A 23,777-nucleotide genomic window follows, 5' to 3' on the forward strand; every position below is an offset into this window, starting at 1 on the left:
TTCCTTGAATTTGTGCCTATAGTTTATAACCCCATCTGTGCCTACAGTTTATAACACCAACTACATTCTCAGCATCCATTATTCTACATAATGTATATATATATTTTTTTTTATGTAGGCTGCACTGTTGCTTACTGAAGCGCTGAAGGAACGAGAAACCCAGATTGAACTGAACCAGAAGAAGATAAAACTTCTTAAAAGACAAGATAAAAGCTTACTGGAGGAAATGCAACGCCTGCTGAACTCAAGTGAGGATGAAGAGTATCAAAAAATAATGAAACAAAAAGAAAAGAGAATGGCTCTTTCTGATTTCCATCAACAGCAGTGAGTATAGGATAAATTTCAGTTATGTTATTGAAATTTATTTCTTTTGCTTCTGATTCTTCCAAAATTGTTAAAAGTAATTCTATTTGACACCCATTAAATCATCCAGCACTTTGAAGAAATTCCACAGTCTCAGCTCATGGATAAAAATAAAATCACTATTGATAGCAGCATATTACATTTCTTATGAACGTGGATATTAGAACACTCCAATAATGCTTAACTTTATTTATTAGTTTGTTTCTTGATCTGGGCTTCTAAATTTTATCCACTGAGAAGTTAACTCAGAAGTATTAAAGACCTTTCATCTTGTGACTGCCCTAGATATTAAGGACCAAATTATTTTGCAACACATTGGGTTAGAATTTCCTATCGGCCCACCAGCGTTTGATTGCCGCCCAAAAGACCGCTGGCGAAAACTTCCGCCCAAAAAATAAACAAATCCGCTGAGTGAAAAACTTGGGCGTTGCACCTCCATTCTGGGTGAAAAATTTAGGGTCGATTGGGCAGTTCTTAAACAAAATGAGCGATAAATTAAAAAAATCAAAAAAAAATTTACCCCGAGGCTGCGGGTTGGGCCTAGCAGCAGAAAAACAATAAAAATAATTTTTCCAAAAAAATCATCTAAAAAATCCAAAAAACATTCACAAGACCCTTTTAAATGAAATAACCACATCAGATTTTTAAAATAATTAGTAAAAAACCAATTACTAATCTTTTCCTTTCCGAGGTACTCAGCTCTGCTGATCCTCATGGGTGTTTTTTTCATACTCACCTACGGGTCACCGCTGACCCAAATATGGTGCCAGGGCGATCTCAGGACAATGCACGCCAGCAGTCCGCTCCCCAGCGGTACCTCGAAACCGCCAGTGTAACTCAGGTAGGGAATTTTCCTCTTACCTGAATAGCACCCACAATGGCCAATACTGCCCAGAAACCGGGCAGTAAACTGTAGGAAATTCTAGCCCAATTTGAAACTTAAACAAGCATCTAGCTCGGGAGACATTGGCAAATACATGGAAATAGTTCTCTACTTGTGCTTCTTTCAAGAAAGGTTGCACACTGCGAGTAACATAAATAGAGTAGGAAAATAACATACAAAATTGGGGAGATTATTTTACAATTTTTTTTGTGCAAAACATGACAAAAATATAAGTTTGTTCTTTCTGATAGGATTTACTCATTTCTGGCATTCTGGGAATAATACACAGGCCATGTACCTGATGAGCTCATACTTGAAAGCTTTAAAAAAAATTTCAAAGTTGTTGTGATTTCCTTTCCTCAGATTTTTGGTTCCCTTTGATCTGGAAGCTACTTGCATAAGTTTATGCATGCTTAGACACCTCATTACAATAAATACATCACAGATTTTAATCAAATTTATAGGACTTCTCAACTCCCAAATTTTAAGTTCATGAGCATAGTGTGGCATGGTAGGTTAGCACACTGTCCTTTCACTTCAGGAAACTTGGTTTGAAACCAGCCTCAATTGTTGGGATGAAGAACTCTTTTAGCTGCCCCAGTAAAGACTGAATGTAAATGAGCTGGGGGATTTCAATCGAATTCCAAACTGAGCAAGAGGTTAGGACACAAAACTACTCATAATTTGATACAAATTTCGACTAAATATCTGTCTGATAATCTATGAGCACAGCACTGTTGGAGTAGGCAGTACTATTTTGTAGTTGAGGGGAAGCTATATTTGTTAGAAATTTTTTAGAAATTTTGTGTTTGGCGTGCTTGATCCTGATATTGACTGCCCCAAGTAGAAGAATGCTCTATTTCCCAGCATAAACATCTTTCACTCCAGAGACTTGAGCACAAAAATCTAGGCTGTACTAAGGGAGTGCTGCACTGTTGGAGGTGGTGTCTTTAAACATTAAACCGAGACCCCGGCTGCTCTCTTAAATGGACATAAAAAAATTCCATGCACTATTTCATGCAGGGGAGTTATCCCCTGTGTTGAGGCCAATATTTATCCCTCAATCAACATCACTAAAAAACAGATTATCTGGTCATTATCAGATTGCTGTTTGTGGGAGCTCGCTATATACAAATTGGCTGCCACATTTCTTACATAACAGTAGTCACTACAATTCCAAAGTGCTTCATTGGCTGTAAAGCACTTTGGAATGTCCTGAGGTTGTGAAAAGTGGTAATAAATGCAAGTCTTTCAAATCTTTCTTTTCACACGAATAGCACAAATATAAAAAAAAAGTGATGTTAATCACTGGGGCTCCAAAACTCCTAGGCCCTTCCAGTGTAACCCTGCTGTAACTTTGGCAGGAGGGTTGGAAATTGGATTGGGACCCGAATATGCTGGCCCTGAACTGGAGTTTCCAGGATAGCCTGTTGGGTTGGAGCTTTGGCCTGCTCCAAACGTAGCCATCAATGTAACAGATTGGACTTCCTACATTCGGAGATTCCACTGCCTCGGCCCTCAAAAAAAAAAAACAATGTAGGTACGCTTGGTGAGATTGTGTATACCTTTTTGCTGAAGTGTAAAAGTGGGGATCACCTGGGGATCCAAGTCATGTTTGTGGCCTGGAACCCCAAAGGACAAACTAAGTTTAAAAAAAAAAGTTTTATTGGAAGGACTTAAGTGTGCTGCCAGTGGCTCCCTTGGTAAAGGGTACATTTATGTTTCTTTGGGAGTGGTGGGGAGGCTGCCCCTGCCTCAATCAGGAAACCTCCCAGCATGTTGCATAATTTGGGAGCCGTAGATGCACTCCTGGTGGTGTAGGTGTCCGAGAGTGTTATTACAATGAAAGGATCTGTCTTCCTTTGACCCCACAATCAGTCTGCAGTTAAGATCCCTACCCCACCACAGACTTTGAGGACTGGGTTATTAAAAATACCTTGATGGATATTTCCATTGAAATATGCAAACATATTTGATACCAACTGTAATGATCTTTTCTTAGCACCACTTAATTGAAGGGATATCTGTGAAAGTTGCTCACAATTCTACAAATTTTACTTAAAAAATGGTGTTCAAACTTTTTTTTGATGCTAGGATAAAGAAAAATGAACAACTAAAAGAACAGGAGAAACAACAAGATATAATGGAAGGAAAAGAAATCAAGAAATTAGCACAATTATATCAATTGGAACTCAATAACATTGAAGATATAAATAGGCAAAAAAAACACAACAATATGATCAATCATATGGTAGGTAGAGCAAAATTTTTCCAACAAAAGTAGCTGAATAACATAGTTCCAGAAATCTGAGTGGGCTTGTTATAGTGGTGCACTTTGGGAGCGAAATTGCCCTGCGCTCCGATTGGGGGCGGCAACCAGCTAGAGCGGGGGCTTTCTGTGCCTGGCACAGAAGTTCTGCCCCAACACTGAATTAGGCTTACCGCCCCTGAAAGGAAGTGGAGCGCAATCTTGCACATGCCACTTCCTTTAGGGATGGGTCCCGGGGCGATGCTGGAGCGAGGACTGCAGTGTCCTGCAGATGCTCCATGTAGCACTGATGCGCTTCAACGTCCCTCCCCTTCGCTTAAAGGGGAGGGCCTTTGTGCATTCTGCAAGGTCTCTGATGGCCTCCACTATACCACCAGAGGCAGCGTGGGACCAGGCAGTAAGGGGTCGCCACACACGGCGATTATGTCATCACGGTTGTGTGACGTCCCGGGGTGCTGCCATGGCAGTGCCTCCAAAAACTCCTGGGCAATTTCCCAGGAGCCGGGAACACCAAACCGCCCACCCCCCCACGCCGCCCCCCCCCCCCCACCCCCCGCTCCCCGACCTGGGCAAAAAATATTTTCCGCCTGCACTAATGAGCCTCTAAAAAGGGAACAATTTCGCCCCCTTTATATTTGATTTATGTTTTATGCGTTTTCAGCTTTCTTATGTTGCCTCCAAAGTTTTGTTTGCAGAAACTGATTCTTGGATGGAGTAAGACTGAAAACATCCATGTTATTGCAGCTATTTTCATTTATCTTGAAAACAATGGTCCAACCTGAAGAGAATGTTCAGGCACATTACACTTAGTAAAAGCTTAGATTTTCTGATCAGGCATAGGTCCAAGTGGAAATGAGATGGTGCAAGAATTGCACCGGTCCATTCATGGCAAGTCATCCTCATTCAAGGGACCGCCTATGATGATGATGGTCCATTCATGGTACATTGACCTTGCTACATTTTTAGGGTCAGTTTCATTGCCATAATGTAGGTGAGCACCAGTCATGGAAAACATCTATATGCTTCCCATTGCTAAGATTAAAGTCCTGCAGCAGCTTAAAGGGGAAGGAATTATGTTTTCTCAAACTTAGAAGACAGCAAACTTCTGGCAAAATATCATGAAGGTGAAATTGGATGCGCCGATCTGCCCGTGCTCATTGAAAGTAGTGCAGGCAGTACGCAAAATTCGTGCTGCCTGCTCATTAACATGATTGCAGTGCTGAGTCCAGCACTAAACATGACCTGGTTGGCTCAACGCTCAACAGGGGCATCAGTATCGGGTGCAGTTTGTTGTCCAATAAAAGTTTGTCTGTAGAGTGAATGTAATTCTTAAAGGGGAGATGCTTTGTTGCAGAAGTACCTCATTGTCACTATAGCTGCAGCAATGGCATAACAGGGGAAAGAAAGGGCACCTTGCTTCCCTGATGCAGCATTGGAAGCCTTGATCTATAGAAGGAGAAAGGTCCTCTACCCGCAGGGGGGGCAGGAGGCCTTCGACACACACCATCAGAAGGGGGTGAGAGGAGATTGCGCAAGCCGTCGGTGCCACCAGGACCTGGATCCTGTGCCAGAAGAAGTTCAATGACCTCACACGAGTGATCAAGGTGAGTGAATGCACCTTCAAATGCCATATCTTACTAACTGCCCCACTAGCCTCACACACTGCTCCATTCACCGTACCCCCAACACTCACCTACCAACAGTCGCTAGTAAGCACGACTCATACCTCATAATCATAGTGTCACCTCACCCTCACACACTTACCATTGCTGCAAGCCTTACACCTACATCTCACATCTTGCACACAATATCAGCTATTCAACCATGACAGGCACATCAGCCAAACACATTGCCCCACATTCACTGACACACTTCCCTTTCTCTTGCAAGCCAAGGTGACTCACAACTGGCATGAACAACAACAGACAGGTGGAGGGCAAGCATGTCTGCACAGCCTTACTGAGTTGTAGTGCAGATAATTGGAGGGACCGTCACTGAGGCCATGGTGAGCAGCGAGGTTGAAAGCATTGATAATGATGGTATGCTCATACCTAATCCTTCTCACATCCCAATTTCCCCTCAATCTCTTTTCACTTACAAGCTGCTGATAGTCTAATCATGCACTTCTTGTTTCCCGCTCCCCGCCCCCCTCCTCTCACCACAACCTGACCCTTGTGCCTTTCTCCTTTCAGATACCCAAGAACTGCCAGCAGCCCAGCCTGTGCAGGCAAAACAGACAGAGAAGAAGAGACACCGTCACTTCATCTGACACTCCTAGCCACCAGCTCAGAAAATGGCACTGCGTGAACTTTAGAGGGTAGTATAGAGGCGGGATCCGCATGTGGCGAGCCACCTGGCACAAGTGGGCTGCAGCCAGGGTAGGAGGAAAGAGTAGTGCAGGTGCCAGCTCCCCAGATGATGAATTCACACACAAGTTTTCCTGCAGAGCATTCAGATGAGAACTTCGATGGGCGGCTTTCAGAAGAAGGGCGATGGGCATGCATACAGCACTGTTTGGTACAATGGCAGAGAGCCTCTTGTCACTGTCAAGTAGCATGGAGGAGTCTGGCTCCAACATTGCACGGGACTGTGCGTGGAGCTTGAAGCCCATGATTTTCAGAATGCAAGTGATGGGCAACTCCACTTGTGGACCCAGCCACGATGCTGGGTGTGATGGGTGATGTCGCAGCTTGCATTGCAGCACAAGTGGAAGTGACCCAACGTCTGAGTGCTGCAATGGAAGCTCAGACTTCTGTCATGCAGACTCAGCTTGCTGCCACGCAAGCTTGGCTGCTGCCATCGTGGCTGGGTTTACGAGTGTGGTAAGGGGCTTTCAGGGTCTCCCAGCATTCCAGCAATCTGTCCTCCAACAGGAATGCTGAGGCGCCGCCCCGGAGGAGTGTCAGTGGCTCTGTGGAGCAAGAACCTGCTGTCCTCTTTCAGGATGACCACCTTCATTCTCCCACCATTGCTTCTCCGCTAGTGCCATTGCCATTTCCTGTCAGCCAGCCAGTCCAGACTGTTGCCGCTGATACCAAGGTAGTGCAGTCTACAGCCGGGCCTTCTGGACCCAGAGCTGCTTGTGGTCGTCCTGCAAGGCCATCTGCAGTGTACCCCATGGAAGGTCATCAGCCTTCCACCAGCCATGCCGCAGCCACTGGGGTAGCATTTTGTCGGAGCACTAGAATAGGCAAACAAGCATGAAGGACAGGCACTAAGGATATGCACAAGGGTGATTAGTTGAATTGCTTATATAAGATTCAAAATAATCATTTATAAATTATGTTTGGAATGTTTGTTTAGTGATGGCTTTCATTTCAGCTTTGTGCCCAAAAGAACTTTGTGATGTTCCATGACAGAGGGATAGTAAGGTGGTGTTATGTATGCAACATCTTGTAACCAGCATTCTACCGCCACCAGAGGGCGCATCTGTTAGAGTCACAAAGGATCCCAGCATCCGTTGGGAGCACTGCATATAAGCAGGCCTCCCATGCTGTGCCGGCACTCTGGAGTCAGAATAAAGAGACTAAGGTCACACTTACTCAAATACACATTGCTATATTTGAGACATAACAACTGGCGACGAGTAAGAGATAACAAACCATCACGCGAAAATGCAGAAAACTGTTGGTATCCTGGAGAAATTCTCAGAAGGTGACGATTGGGAGGCCTTCATGGAGCGACTTGACCAATACTTCGTGGCCAACAAGCTGGAAGGGAATGAGAACGCTGCCAAACGAAGGGTGATCCTCCTCCCGGTCTGCGGGGCAACAACCTATGGCCTCATGAAGGATCTTCTTGCTCCGGTGAAACCTACAACCAAATTGTATGAAGAACTGTGTACGCTGGTCCGGGAGCACATAAATCTGAAGGAGAGCGTTCTGATGACAAGGTATCGATTTTATAATGCCAACGGTCTGAAGGCCTGGAAGTGGCGATCTACATCGCCGAACTAAGGCGCCTTGCAGGACATTGCGAATTCGGTGGAGTCCTGGAGCAAATGCTATGAGACTTTTTTGTGCTTGGCATTGGCCATGAGGTTATCCTTCGCAAACTATTGACTGTTGAAACACCAAACCTGAGCAAAGCCATAACAATATCCCAGGCATTTATGTCCACCAACAATAACACCAAACAAATTTTGCAGCATAAAGATGCATCGGCAAGTACTGTACACAAAGTAACGTTGTTTCCAGGCAGGAATTCATATGGCAGAACGTACACGCCTGCAGCTGCACGACCTCAGATGACTCAGAGTCCGTCATCAAGTGTGAATGCGAGGCAATTAACACCTTGTTGGCGCTGCGGAGGTGATCATCGAGCCCATCAATGCCGCTTCAAAAACTATGCGTGCAAAGACAGTGGAACAATGGGACACCTCCAGCGAATGTGCAAATGAGCTGCAAACCCTGCAAACCACCACATTGCGGAGGAAGACCGATCCATGGCGGATCAAACTGAACTCGAGACTCGAACCGAGGAGGCAGAAGTGTACGGGGTACACACCTTCACCACGAAATGTCCACCGATCATGTTAAAAGTTGAACTGAACAGAATTCCAGTATCCATGGAATTGGACACTGGTTCGAGTCAGTCTATCATGAGCAAAAAGGCCTTCAAGAGGCTGTGGTGCAACAAGGCACAAAGGCCCAAGCTGAGCCCTATTCATACCAAGCTGAGAACATTCACTAAAGAGCTGATCCCTGTAATTGGCAGTGCAGCAGTAAAAGTCTCCTATGATGGAGCGATGCATGAACAACCACTTTGGATTGTACCAGGAGATGGCCCCACACTGTTCGGCAGAAGCTGGCTGGGAAAAATCTGCTGGAACTGGGATGACATCCGAGCGCTTTCATCCGGTGACGACGTCTCATGTGCTCAGGTTTTGAGCAAGTTCCCATCATTGTTTGAGCCAGGCATCGTAAATTTTTCTGGGGCGAAGCTGCAGAATCCACTTGGTTCCCGGTACACGACCCATCGGTGCCACACATGATGCGAGAGAAAGTGGAGATCGAGCTAGACAGGCTGCAACGAGAAGGCATCATCACGCCAGTTGAGTTCAACAAGTGGGCCAGTCCGATTGTTCCGGTTCTCAAGGGCGATGGCACGATCAGAATTTGTGGGGACTATAAAGTAACGATTAACTGTTTTTCGCTGCAGGACCAGTACCCGCTACCCAAGACAGACGGCCTATTTGCGACGCTGGCAGGAGGAAAGACATTCACCAAGTTGGATCTGACCTCGGCCTACATGACGCAGGAACTGGCGGAATCTTCGAAAGGCCTCACCTGCATCAACACGTACAAAGGTCTGTTCATCTACTATAGATGCCCGTTTGGGATTCGATCGGCCACGGCTATTTTTCAAAGGAACATAGAGAGTCTGCTAAAGTCGGTTCCGCACACCGTGGTTTTCCAGGACGACATATTGATCGCAGGTCGGGACACCATCGAACACTTGCAAAACCTGGAAGAGGTTCTAAGTCGGCTAGATCGTGTGGGACTCCGGTTGAAATGCTCGAAGTGTGATTTCCTGGCACCAGAGGTCAAGTTCTTAGTGAGAAGAATTGTGGCAGATGGCATCAGACCCACCGACGCCAAGACGGAGGCCATCAAGAACGCGTCGAGATCACAGAACGTGACGGAGCTGCGGTCATTCCTGGGACTCCTCAATTATTTTGGTAATTTCCTACCTGGGTTAAGCACCCTGCTAGAACCTCTATATGTGTTGCTATGCAAGAGAGATGACTGGGTATGGGGGAAATCACCAAGAGACTGCTTTTGAGAAAGCCAGAAATCTGTTATGTTCCAACAACTGCTTGTTCTGTATGACCCATGTAAACGTTTGGTGCTAGCTTGCGATGCGTCTTCATATGGGGTCGGGTGTGTGTTACAACAAGCAAACGAATTGGGAACATTACAACCGGTCGCTTATGCGTCCAGGAGTTTGTCCAAGGCCGAAAGGGCCTACAGCATGATCGAAAAAGAAGCTCTGACATGCTTTTACAGGGTGAAAAAAATGCACCAGTATCTGTTTGGGCTTAAGTTCGAGTTAGAAACTGACCAGCAGCCGCTCATATTGCTATTCCCAGAGAGAAAAGGTATTAATACCAATGCCTCTGCTCGCATCCAAAGATGGGCGCTCACGCTGTCTGCTTATAACTATGTAATTCGCTACAGGCCAGGCACAGAGAACTGCACTGATGCTCTCAGTCGGCTACCATTGCCCACCACCAGGGTGGAAATGGAACAGCCTGCAGACTTGCTCTTGGTGATGGATGCATTTAAAAACGAAAAGTCACCCATTATGGCCTGCCAGATCAGGACCTGGACCAGCCAGGATCCTTTACTGTCCCTTGTAAAAAAACTGTGTCCCCCATGGGGGCTGGTCCAGCGTCCCAGCAGAGATGAATGAAGAGATCAAGCCATTTCCAGCGGTGCAAAGACGAAATGTCCATACAGGCGGACTGTCTTTTGTGGGGTAATCGCATGGTTTTTCCTAAGAAAGGCAGAGAAACGTTCATACGTGACCCACACAGTACCCACCCAGGCATAGTAATGATGAAAGCTATAGCCAGATCCCATGTGTGGTGGCCCGGCATCAACTCAGATTTGGAGTCTTGCGTGTGCCAATGCAACACTTGCTCTCAACTGAGCAATGCACCCAGGGAGGCACCGCTAAGTTTGTGGTCAGGACCCTCCAAACCATGGCCTAGGATCCACATTGACTTCGCTGGCCCGTTTCTAGGCAAAATGTTTTTGGTTGTTGTGGATGCTTATTCAAAATGGATTGAGTGTGTAATAATGTTTGTAAGCACGTCCACTGCCACCATTGAAAGCCTACGAGCCATGTTTACCACACACGGCCTGCCTGATGTCCTTGTCAGCGACAATGGACCGTGCTTCACCAGCGCTGAATTCAAGGAATTCATAACCCGCAATGGGATCAAGCACGTCACATCTGCTCCATTCAAGCCCGCATCTAACAGCCAGGCAGATCGGGCAGTCCAAACCATCAAGCAAAACTTGAAACGCGTGTCTGAAAGCTCCCTGCAGACCCGCCTGTCCCAAGTCCTGCTGAGCTACTGCACAAGACCCCACTTGCTCACCGGGGTTCCCCCTGCCGAACTGCTCATGAAAAGGGCACTCAAAACAAGGCTCTCTCTAGTCCACCCTGATCTCCATGATCATGTCGAGGGCAGGCGGCATCAACAAAGCATGTACCATGATCGTGCAAATTTGTCACGCAATATTGAAGTCAATGACCCTGTATTTGTACTCCACTATGGACATGGTCCCAAATGGCTTGCTGGCACTTTCGTAGCCAAAGAAGGGAGTCGGGTGTTTGATGTCAAACTTGCAAATGGACTAACTTGCAGAAAGCATTTGGACCAAACCAAACTGCGATTCACAGACAGCCACGAGCAACCTTAAGAGGACACCACCAACTTCGACCCTCCGATACACACACACGTGGCAACCGACATCACGGTTGACCACGAAGCTGAACTCATCATCCCCAGTAACCCAGCAAGGCTAGCTGTGCAGCAGCCCAGCGAAGGCCCAACCAACTCACCTGCACCGTTGTTTGTACTGAGATGATCGACTAGGGAGCGGAAATAGACCAATGTCCTTCTGCTTACCTGAGGAACTGAGGTTCTTTAAGCTTGGAATCATTCTTGTAGCTCTCCTCTGGACCTTTCCCATATCACCCATCATGTGGTGGGAACAAAACTAGACACAATAATCCAGATGTGGTCTGACCAGCAACCTGTATAACATCAAAATTGTGTTCTTTAATCTATACTGAATGGCACTTTTGAACTTCTTTGACTATCCAAGCTCAACTAAATAAATGAAACTCTGGAGAAATATGTGGCTTTAATATATTACCGTAAATATGTTATTTCATTTTCAGGCACATATTGAGAACATGAACATCATTAAAGAACTAGAAAAGCAAAAAGAAGAATTGCAAGATGAAGATATCAGGTTATTTGTTTCAACAAAACAAAAAATGTTGAAGCTTAGAAAACAAAGACAAGCAGAAATAGACAAGTAAGTGAAATAGACCTAGAAGATTTATACTGAGTAATAATGTATGGGAAATATATTGAATACATTTGATTGTGTGTTTCTTTTATATATAGTACTGGGAGTTGTGCACAGTTCCATGAGTGGGATGGTTTACCCCCTCTTTTCTTGTGAGGAAGTTGCGGCACTCTTGGGGAGGCTAAATTGGATAAGGCCTAAAAACAGGCGTGGGGATTGTTATGTTCTGAATAACTCCACAAGACTGTATTGTAAGCTCAAACAGTTGTGACCTTGGTCTCTTTAATGTGACTCCAGAGTGAGGAAGCAGTATGGTAGATTACCTTTTATACCTGCTTGCCCCAGGGTGCACAGGTGACCCTAAGGTCTCCCACAGGTGTGCCCCCTGGTGGCAAGTCTTACATATCGGTGAGGTTTACATACATACATAACCTCACTCCCTCCCAATGTCTTATGTACAAGTTATTTGCAAGCTGAGGCGATCTGGCGCTCTGTGTTCCCGGGTCGATCACCTGAGTTGAAGTCCTGGCATGGGTGAGTTGGTCGGATCATTCCTGCAGGGACGCGCGGCTGGTCTGATCGGACTGACTGGCATGGTAGGTTCATCCTCGTGGTTGACAGCGAGGTCGATTGTGTTAGTGGGTCGCTGAGGGCCAGGTTCTTTCACAGTGGTTCCTGGTTATCTGTAGTTTGCAGTTTGGTCTGGTCCAAATGCTTTCTGTGTTTGCCCATTACATGGTTTCACAATAAATTTTCAGCACAAACACTCCATTCCCCTCTTTGGCTAATATAGTGCTAGCAGCCCATCTAGGGCCAGGAACATGGTCTACATCATTTATTCTGATGTCACGTAGAGGAGCCATGCAATCATGGTACATTCTCTGCTGATAGCATTCAGAAGGTTCGGTTCTGAGTGATTCTGTCCGGTGACTGCGTAGCACCCGGGATAGCTGGGTCTGTAGGGAGTCTACCGTGTGGTGCTTGGCTTTATGATTTGGGCTGCCCGCTCTGGACTATTGGCGCTGACCCTAAGGTCTGGCAAGCCAAGGATGGCCAATATGGCCTTGAAACTTTCAGTAGTGGTGGGAGGCCGCGTGGTCCCCGTGGATCCTGGGCCATGGTATGGCGGCCCCAGACCACCGACTGTGTGTAGCCTCCCTGCCTTTCTTTGCAACGTTGCAGGGTTGCCCCATAGGGGCCAATCTGATGGGATGAGCATTTCATCTTTGTGACGGATAAGCTGCAACATCCCGTCCAGCGGTTCGCCGTTAGCAGGCGGTAACGTGGGATCCTGGCTGGTCCAGGTCCTAAACTGGGGAGCCGTTACGGTTGACCCCTCGCTCTCTCGCACTTCCATAACAATGAGCAGGTCTGTGGGCTGCGCCGTTTCCACTCCGGTGGTGGGCAACAGTAACCAACTGAGGGCATCAGCGCTGTTCTCAGTGCCTGGCCCGTGGCGAATCATGTTACAGTGCACAGACAGTGTTAGACATATTCGAAACAAAGCATTGATACTAGTGCCTCTGCATCCAAAAACTGTGAGATTGGCAGCTTGTCTGACTCGAGCAAATATTGGGACACTCTTTGGTATGTCTCTTTTGTCCCGTGAACACAGGCTACTGCCTTGGTTAACTTATTGGATACATATACAACCGGTTGGGGCTCGCCCGCTACTTTGGCTTGCTGTACAACATGCCCGACCCCGTGTGATAACACATCACTTGCTACAAGTATTTTGTCAAATACATATACGACCGGTTGGTGTTCGCCCGCCTGCTACTTTAGCTTGTTGTAAGGTACCCCCAACCCCATATGATAATGCAACATTAGCCGCAAAAGAGTGCTCACATGGGTTACACAGTGCAAACGACTTATTGGAACGTGGTGGGTTCCTGGCCTTCTCAGTGGCCATCCCTTTACCTTTGCCCCAAGCCCAGTCGTCTTCCTTGCTGGGCAACACATGCCTCTGTTCCATTGCGGCGACACCCCGTGGTCTGGCGCTCTCTCGTCCCGTGGCCTGGATACACTTTCGTCCCGTGGCCTGGATACAATCTTGTCCCGTGGCCTGGACGCACTCTCGTCCGTGTCCGTGCTGCTGACTGCCACGATCTTCCTCCCCAGGGATTTTGCCTCTGGCGTCGGGAAGACGCATTCGGATCGTTTCGGCTGGAGTCCCACTCTGCTTGGTCAACCTGGAGCCTCTTCCATCGTCGCGAAGAGGTCGTCTGCTTTGGGTGGTGGGTACCGCGCCTGTACCACTGCTCAGTTGATCTTTACCTCCTCATGGTCGTGATGAGTGGCCTGTGCCTCAGGGATCTGCAAATGGATCTGCACTTCGATGCCTGGTTCAGCTGAAGGTGGGGGCTTGTTCAGCCTTTGAGCAAGGGAGACGTCGTTTGCTGGAGAAGATACACAGAGGTCTTCCCAGTTCCATCGAATCTTCCCCATCCACCTTCTACCAAGCAGCATTGGCCCATCACCTGAAACAATCCACAGTGGTAAATCGTGCACCGCTCCCTCATGGGATACTCTTATGTCCGCACTACCAATAACTGGTATCAGTTCCTTGGTGTAGGTGCGCAGCTTTGCCTGAATCGGGATCAGCTTGGGTCGTTGTGCTCGGTCACCCCACAGCTTCTCAAATGCCTTCTGGCTCATTAATGATTGACTCGCCCCCGTGTCCAATTCCATGGAAACTGGAATACCGTTGAGTTTAATTTTTAATATTATCGGAGGGCTTTTGGTGGTGAAGGTGTGTATCCCATGTACTTCCTCTTCCTCCTCAGGTTGAGTTGCCTCTCCTGCTCATTCAGTGTGATCCTCGCTGGATCGGTCGTCCTCTCCTGACTCTGCCATGTGGTGAGTCACAGGTCATTTGCACATTCGCTGGAGGTGCCCCATTGTTCCACAGCCCTTGCACACATAGGGCTTGAATCGACATTGATGGGTTCTATGACTGCCCCCGCAGTGCCAACATGGTGTTAATGGATATGCGGACTCTGAGTCACCCTAGGCCTAGGTCTGGCTTCTGTAGTCGTGTAGGCCCTGCCCTGTACAGTTCTGCCTGCTGAAAGCATTATTTTATGCACAGTACTTGCCGGTGAGCTTCGATTCTGTGAAGATATCTGTTACGTGTTGTTGCTCGTGGATATGAAAGCCTGGGCTATCCTGATGGCCTTGATCAGATCTAGGGATTCAGCATACAGCAGTTTGCGAAGAATGACCTCGTGGCCGATTCCAAGCACAAAAAGGTCCCACAACATTTCCCCCAAAGATCCAGCAAATTTGCACTGTTCCGCAAGGCGTCTTAGGTCGGTGACAAACCTCGCCACGTTCTGGCCCTCGGAGCAATGGTGCGTGTAAAAGCGATACCTGGCCATGAAGATGCTCTCCTTCGGCTTGAGGTGTTCCTGATCCGCATGCACAGCTCTGTGTATGTCTTGTCCGTTAGTTTGTCCGGTGCCAGCAGATTTTTGAGGACGCCATATATCGAAGACCCACATACGGTGAGGAGAATCGCCCTGCGCTTGACCGCCGTCTCAGCCTTGTCCAGTTCATTGGCCACGAAATACTGGTCGAGACACTCAATAAAGGCTTCCCAATCATCACCCTCAACAAATCTCTCAAGAATACCAATGGCAGCCATTACTGCATGAAAGTTCTTGATCTGTTACTCGTCACCAATTGTTATGTTCTGAATAACTCCACAAGACTGTATTGTAAGCTCAAACTGTTGTGACCTTGATCTCTTTAATATGACTCCAGAGTGAGGAAGCAGCATAGTAGATTACCTTTTATACCTGCTTTCCCAGGGTGCACAGGTGACCCTAAGGTCTCCCACAGGTGTGCCCCCTGATTGCAAGTCTTACATATTGGTGAGATTTACATACATACATAACCGGGATCGTGATGCGCAATCTGTCCATGCCCCTTGAATGTAGTTTAAGCATTAACATGATTCTAGTGCTAAGCCCAGTGCTAAATGCAGTGCTGGTTGGCTCAGTGTTCAACAGGGGGCCCAATTTCATGGGAAGTCTGCTCTGTATTTAAGGGCTGCCTGCAGAGTGAAAGGCTGTCTACATTTCTTAAAGGGGAGGTGCTTTGTGAGAGAAGTACCTCATTTTGACTGGCGTTGGAATTTAGCATTGTCTCAACAGAGTAGAGAAAGGGCACCTCAATTTTCCAATGTAGTACTGGAGGCCTTGGTGCAGAGCTCTATAGGAGGAGACAGGACCTCTACCCACAAAGGGGCCAGGAGGACCTCTTGATACACTGTTTGAAGACAGTGGGATGAGATCGCTGAAGCGGTCAATGCCACCGGTCTTTACCCCAGAACATGGATACAGTGCCAGAAGAAATTTAATGACCTCATACGAGTGGTCAAGGTGAGGGGATGCATCTTCAAATGTCATATCTCATCAACTGTACCACTAACCTCACTGCTTAATGCACCACACCCCCATCACTCACCTACCAACAATCTCTAGCAATCGCAACTCATATCTCACAACACTTACCACTCACTGTTGCAAGCCTCACACTCACATCTCACATCTCACACTTTGCACAAAATGCCACTTATTCAACCATGACATCATCACCATAGGCCGTCCCTCGGAATCAAGGAAGACTTGCTTCCACTCTTAAAATGAGTCCTTAGGTGGTTGAACAGTCCAATACAAGAACCACAGTCTCTGTCACAGGTGGGACAGGAAGTCATTGAGGGAAAGGGTAGGTGGGACAGGTTTCCACTGCCTGCGCTTGATTTCTGCATGCTCTCGGCAATGAGACTCGAGGTGCTCAGTGCCATCCCGGATGCACTTCCTTCACTTCGGGCAGTCTTTGCACTTTTTCAGGGAAGTTTTCAGGGTGTCCCTGTAACGTTTCCTCTGCCTACCTTTGGATCGTTGCCATGAAGGAGTTCCGAGTAGAGCGCTTGCTTTGGGAGTCTCGTGTCTGGCATGCGAATGATGAGGCCTGCCCAGCGGAGTTGATCAAGTGTGATCAGTGCTTTAATGCTGGGGATGTTGGCCTGGTCGAAGGCACTAATATTGGTACGTCTGTCCTCCCAGGGGATTTGTAGGATCTTGCTGAGGCATCATTGGTGGTATTTCTCATGACAGCCACATCACCCAAACACATTGCTCCACACTCACTGACACACTTCCCTTTCTCTTGCAGGCCAAGCTGGCACACAGCTGGTGTGAGCAGGTGCAAACTGGTGGGAGGCAAGCACAGCTACAGAACCTGACCCATCTGGAGGAGACAGTTCTGGAGATAATTGGAGGGGCCATCACTGAGGCCGTGGCAATCGGCGAGGCTGAAAGCATTGCTGATGACGGTATGCTCATACCTAATCCGCCTTCTCACGTCCCACTGCCCCCTCATCTGTCAATCTCTTCTCACTTACAAGCTGCTGATGGTGTAAGCATGCACATCTTTTTGCCTTCCCCTCCCTTCCCTCACGAGAACCTGATTCTTGTTGCCTTTCTCCTTTCAGATACCCAAGAACTACCACCAGCCCAGCCTGTGCATGAAGAAGTGGAGGAGGAGAGTGACAGAGAAGATCTGACACTCATAGGCACCAGCTCAGAAAATGTCACTGCCTAAACTTTAGAGGGTAGTATAAAGGCGGGATCTGCATGTGGTGAGTTACCGGGCACGAATGGGCTGCAGCCAGGCCAGGGGACAGGGTAGCGCTGGTGCCAGCTCCTTGGAGGACGAGTTCGCACACGAGTTTTGCTGTAGAGCACTCAGATGAGAATTTCACTGGGGCGACTTTCAGAAGGAGGGTGATGGGCATGAACACAGAAATGCTTGGTGCAATGGCAGGCCTGCCAGAGAGCCTCTTATCACTGTCAAGCAGCATGGAGGAGTCCGGCTCCAACATTGCACAGGGCATTGCGCGGAGCTTGGAGCTCATGATTTCCAAAACGGAAGTGATGAGCAACTGCACATGTGGACCCAACCATGATGCAGGGTGTGATGGGCGATGTTGCAACTTCCATTGCAGCACAAGCAGGAGCGGCCCAACATCTTGAATGCTGCAGTGGAAGCTCAGACTTTTGTCATACAGGCTCAGCTTGCTGCCATGCAAGATCAGACTGCTGCCATCGTGGCTGGGTTTATGAGTGTGGAAGGGGCTTGCAGTATGTCACAGCAGTCCAGCAATTTGTCCTCCAACAGGTGGCTAGGAATGCTGAGGCGCCACCCTGGGGGAGTGGCAGTGGCTCCGTGGAGCAAGAACCTGCTGCCGTCTCTCAGGAGGACAGCATTCGTACTTCCATCATTACCACTCCGCCAGTGCCATTGCAGTTGCCTGTCAGCCAACCAGCCAAGATTGCTGCCGTCCATGCTGAAGTGGTACAGTCTACAGCCAGGCCTTCTAGGTCTAGAGCTGCTGAAGGTCGTCAGAAGCCTTCCACCAGCCACTATGCAGCCAGTGGGGTAGCACATCGTAGCAGCACTAGAATAGGCAAGGGAACACAAAAGACAAAAGAAGGCAGTGAATTCCATTCTCCTATCGTACAGAACCTCTGACCTCCTGGATGCAGTGATGGACAGCAACCTGTGAGATGTTTGCTATGTTGCCTGTTCCAACCGGGAAGGATCTGCTTGCGAAAAGATTCAAGGCCACGGTCACCTTGAGAGCTACTGGCAGAACCATCATTGCCCTGCTCTGAGGCTGCAGGTCTGTTTCCAACAGGTGGAAGAGTTCTGTGACCACGTTGGTGAAGTGGAGCCATCAAATACACTGCTCCTGGGTTAGGTGCAGTGGGCTATCAGCAGCAGCAGAATTGTATTCCACCACAATCTGTAACCTCATGGTTCGGCATATCCCTCACTCCACCATTGCCATCAAGCCAGGAGACCAACCCTGGTTCAATGAGGAGTGCAGAAGAGCATGCCGGGAGCAGCACCCAGCGTACCTAAAAATGAAGTGCCAACCTGGTAAAGCTATAACACAGGACTACATACATGCTAAATAGTGGAAACAGCATGCTATAGACAGAGCTAAGCGATCCCACAACCAATGGATCAGATCAAAGCTCTGCAGTCCTGCCACATCCAGTCGTGAATGATGGTGGACAATTAAACAATTAACAGGAGGAGTAGCCTCCTTGAACATTCCTATCCTCAATGATGGCAGAGCCCAGCACGTAAGTATAAAAGACAAGGCTGAAGCATTCACAACCATCTTCAGCCAGAAGTGCCAAGTGGATGATCCATCTTGACCTCTTCCTGAGGTCCCCACCATCGCAGAAACCAGTCAATTTGATTCACTCCAGAAGATGTCAAGAAACGGCTGAGCAAAGGCTATGGGTCCCAATAACATCCCGGTTGTCGTGCTGAAGACTTGTGCTCCAGAACTAGATGCGCCTCTAGCCAAGCTGTTCCAGTACAGTTACAACATTGGCATCTACCCGACAATGTGGAAAGTTGTCCAGGTATGTCCTGTCCACAAGATTCAGGACAAATCCAATCCGGTCAATTACTGTCCCATCAGTCTACTCTCAATCATCAGCAAAGTGATGGAAGGTGTCGCCGACGGTGCTATCATGCAGCTGAAAGCATGCTCAGTTCTGCGGGTTTGGAAGAGGGTGTTGTTTGGATCAGCGACATCCAAAATGGCAGGTCGTGATCAAATCAGCGTTACACGCTGACTGATGTGATGACCTGCCTGCTCTACATACTTCATGCACAGTTACATCCCACCTGCACTATCACCCTCATCAAGATGGTGACCAGTGCGGGCTGCACTGGAAATGGGCGGAAGCGAGGCGCCCATATTTTTTTCCCGAAACTGACCTTAACTGCCGCACAAAGGTGCTGAATTTTGCCATCTCAGGCTCTAAACCATGATGGAGAGTAGTCAATCTGTTTACAGGATCAAATCTCATGATTCTCATTGCGAAAAATGGAATTGAGTGGTATACCATTGGAGATGAAGTTAAATTGTTAAACAACATGTTAACTAAAAGGTTGTCTGAAATTCAAATTCAGTTACCAGAAGTTTCACTGGAGTGCCATGATCCAATCAAACCAATCAAAATCAGACACCATGGGCTGGATTTTCGGCTGATTTGCGCCCCATTTAGCGCTTGGGTGGGGTGCAAAATCAATTTGTTTGGCGTGAAACGAGGCACACAAGATTTTGCGCCTGGGCGGAATTTGCGCCAATGTTTTTCGGCGGCAAGCGCTGCCCGCTGTTTTGACCGTTTGGATGACGTAAATCATCGTGCATCACTGCGCTAGCGCCCCAGGCGGTATTTTCGAGCATATCGCCCGATTTAGCATCCACCAGGGAACCCGCCAGCAAAAAGCAGTCGGATACAGGGTGCACCAGGCGCTAACTGCGTCATCTTGAAAAACGGAGGAGAAAGTCGGAGTTCTGAGTGATTAAAAGCATTGAGAGAAGAACGCTGCATTATTGCATACTTTTGATTGTGACATTTATGTGAGTTTATAGTTTGTTTTAAAGGACATTTTAAAAGATGGGGGCCATGCTATTCCAGCTAGTAATCCTGGCTGCTATATTTATACGGCGTTGAGCTGGAAGAAAGCTTATTGTTGATCATTTTCAACGTAATCGGAAAGGTCGCAGACATATGGGGCGGAGGCCTTACCCCCCAGGAGTTTACAGGGAACATGGCTCATACCTACAGCTTTCTGAGGCACAGTGCGTTAGAAGGCTGCGCTTCCGAAAAGAGGTGGTCACAGAGATATGCCAGCTCATACAGGCAGACCTACAGCCTACCAGCGGCAACAGGACTGCACTGCTCATTGTGTATGTTATGGATGTATCTATGTAATACTTTCCACCAGAGGGCATGACTGTTGGAGTCCTAATGGTCATCTGCACACAAGTGCAAGGCCAGTATAAAAGGTTGGCTGCCATGTTGTTTAGGCACTCTGGAGTTGTAATAATGAAGACTAAGGTCGCACTAGGTTTAGCTCACAGTACTCAGCCTCGTGGAGTTCTTCTATACACAACAATTGGCGACGAGTAACAGAATACGAACCTTCAAGCAACCATGGCTGCCGTTGGAATATTAGAGAGATTCATAGAGGGTGATGATTGGGAAGCCTTCGTCGAGCGTCTCGACCAGTACTTCGTGGCCAACGAGCTGGAAGGAGACACTAACGCGGCCAAGCACAGGGCGGTTCTCCTCACTGTCTGTGGGCCTAAAATATACGGCCTCATCAAGAATCTGCTCGCACCGACAAAACCAACGGAGAAGGAATATACAGAGTTGTGCACGCTGGTTCGGGCCCACCTCATGCCGAAGGAGAGTATCCTCATGGCCAGATATTGTTTTTACATGCACCATCGCTCCGGGGGCCAGGACGTGGCGGATTATGTCGCTGACCTGAGACGCCTCGCGACCTTGCGATTTTGGAGCTGCATTGGGGCAAATGCTGCGGGACTTTTTCGTGCTGGGCATCAGCCACAAGGTCATTCTTCGAAAGCTGCTGGCTGCCAAAACCCTAGACCTGAGCAGGGCCATCGCGATCGCCCAGGCATGCCATGGACGATAACACCAAACAGATATCTTCTCAACATCAAAGCTCACCGGCAAGTACTGTGCATAAAATGACGTCGCTAGCAGGCCGAACTGCATATAGCAGGGCCTATACGACTGCGGCTACAAGACCTGTGATGACTCAGAGTCCGCTATCGGGGGTGACCGTGAATCCATTAGCATCGTGTTGGCATTGCGGGGGTAATCATCGGCCCCATCAATGTTGATTCAAGCACTATGTGTGCAAAGGCTGTGCAACAATGGGGCACCTCCAGTGAATGTGCAAATGTACTGCGACACACCACGTGGCAGAGGATGATCAATCCGGCGCGGATCACGAGGAAGGCAACTCAACCCGAGGAATAAGTTTATGGGATACCACCAAGAGCCCTCCTATAATGCTGAAAGTCAAATTAAATGGAGTTCCAGTATCCATAAAGCTGGACACTGGTGCGAGTCAGTCAATAATGAGCCAGAAAGCTTTCGAGAAACTGTGGGGCAATAAAACACAAAGGCCCAAACTGAGCCCGATTAATGCAAAGCTGCGTACCTACACCAAAGAGCTCATACCAGTCATTGGACCAGTCCAATTGCGGCAGTGAAGGTATTGTACGATGGAGCTGTGCATGACCCATCATTGTGGATTGTTCCAGGCAATGGCCCAACGCTGTTCGGCAGAAGCTGGCTAGAAACGATTTGATGGAATTGGAACGACATCGAAGCACTATCTTCAGTGGATGACGCCTCGTGTGCTCAAGTGCTGAGCAAGTTTCCCTCACTATTCGAACCAGGCATCGGCAACTTCACAGGCGCCAAGGTACAGATCCAACTAGGCCCTGATGCACGGCCCGTCCATCACAAGACTTGGGTGGTTCCGTACATGATGAGGGAGAAAGTTGAGATCGAACTGGACAAACTCCAACGCGAAGGAATCATATCGCCAGTCGAGTTCAACAAGTGGACCAGTCCAATTGTTCCGGTGTTGAAAAACGATGGCACGGTCAGAATCTGCAGAGACTACAAGGTAATGATTACCCGAGTCTCACTCCAGGACTCGTACCAAGGCTGCCCAAGGCAGTTGACCTGTTCGCAACCTTAGCGGGGACGAGGTCGTTCACCAAGTTGGACTTAACCCCCACCTACATGACACAGGAGCTGGCTGAATCTTCGAAAAGACTGAAGTGCATCAACACACACAAAGGGCTGTTTATATACCACAGGTGTCCTTTCGGGATTCGCTCAGCTGCAGCCATTTTCCAGAGAAACATAGAGAGTTTGCTGAAATCTGTTCCGCGCACCATTGTGTTTCAAGGCGACATCCTGATCACTGGTCGTGAAACCATCGAACATCTACACAACCTGGAAGAGGTTCTAAGTAACCTAGACAGAGTGGGACTCAGGCTGAAATGCTCCAAGTGTGTTTTCCTGGTGCCAGAAGCCGAATTTTTGGGGAGAAAGATTGTAGCAGACGGCATCAGGCCCATGGACTCAAAGACAGAGGCCATCAAGAATGCACCCAGACCACAGAATGTGACGGAGCTGCGTTCGTTCCTGGGACTCCTCAACTATTTTGGTAACTTTCTACCCGGGTTGAGCACATCGTTAGAGCATTTGCACATGTTGCTACGTAAGGGTAATGACTGGGTTTGGGGCAAATCTCAAGACACAGCCTTTGAGAAGGCCAGGAACCTGCTATGTTCAAATAAGTTACTTGTACACTATGACCCATGTAAACGTTTAGTGCTAGCTTGTGAAGCCTTATCGTATGGGGTCGGCTATGTGTTACAGCAAGCCAATGTATCGGGCGACCTCCAATTGGTTGCATACACGTCTAGAAATCTGTAAGGCTGAGAGAGCCTATAGTATGGTCGGAAAGAGGCGTTAGCATGTGTATATGGGGTTAAGAAAATGCACCAATACCTATTTGGACTTCGGTTTGAGCTTGAAGCTGACCACAAGCCGCTCATTTCGCTGATTTCAGAGAGCAAAGGTATAAACACCAATGCTTCGTCCCGCATCCAAAGATGGGCACTAACATTATCCTCCTATGACTACGTTATCCGCCATAGACCAGGCACTGATAACTGTGCCGATGCGCTCAGCCGGCTACCATTGAAATGGCGCAGCCCGCAGACTTGCTACTGGTCATGGATGCTTTTGAGAGTGAGGGGTCACCCATCACGGCAGCCAGATCAGGACCTGGACCAGCCTTGATCCTGTGCTATCATTAGTAAAGAGTTGCGTCCTAAATGGGAACTGGTCGGCAGTCCCCAGGGAAATGCAAGATGAAATTAAGCCATTTCACTAACGCAAAGATGAAAGGTCCATCCAGTCGGATTGTCTCTTGTGGGGTAATCGTGTGGTTTTGCCAAAAAAAGGCAGGGAAATGTTTATGCGCGACCTACACAGTACCCACCCAGGCATTGTCATGATGAATGCAATTGCCAGGTCACATGTTTGGTGGTCCGGCATTGACTCAGACTTGGAGTCATGCGTGCATCAGTGCAACACTTGCTCGCAACTGAGCAATGCACTAAGGGAGGCTCCACTGAGTCTGTGGTCATGGCCCTTCAAACTGTGGTCCAGGATCCACGCAGATTTTGCCGGCCCCTTTCTAGGAAAGATGTTTTTAGTAGTAGTGGACACTTACTCCAAATGGATTGAATGCATAATCATGTCATCCAGCA

The 23,777-nt window shown here is 48.0% G+C and overlaps 1 protein-coding gene across 1 annotated transcript in view; it reads left to right on the forward strand.

Moving 5' to 3' along the window:
- cfap210 (cilia and flagella associated protein 210) overlaps nucleotides 1-23,777 on the forward strand; it is a 123,906-nt gene that overhangs the window by 69,879 nt on the left and 30,250 nt on the right. The window contains exons 6-8 of the mRNA XM_070875698.1: nucleotides 119-324; nucleotides 3,341-3,497; nucleotides 11,433-11,572. Of these exons, the coding sequence (XP_070731799.1) occupies nucleotides 119-324; nucleotides 3,341-3,497; nucleotides 11,433-11,572 (503 nt within the window). The remainder of the gene's footprint in view (nucleotides 1-118; nucleotides 325-3,340; nucleotides 3,498-11,432; nucleotides 11,573-23,777) is intronic.

Source organism: Pristiophorus japonicus, chromosome 3, assembly GCF_044704955.1.
Source record: "Pristiophorus japonicus isolate sPriJap1 chromosome 3, sPriJap1.hap1, whole genome shotgun sequence".
NCBI classification, from domain to species: domain Eukaryota; kingdom Metazoa; phylum Chordata; class Chondrichthyes; family Pristiophoridae; genus Pristiophorus; species Pristiophorus japonicus.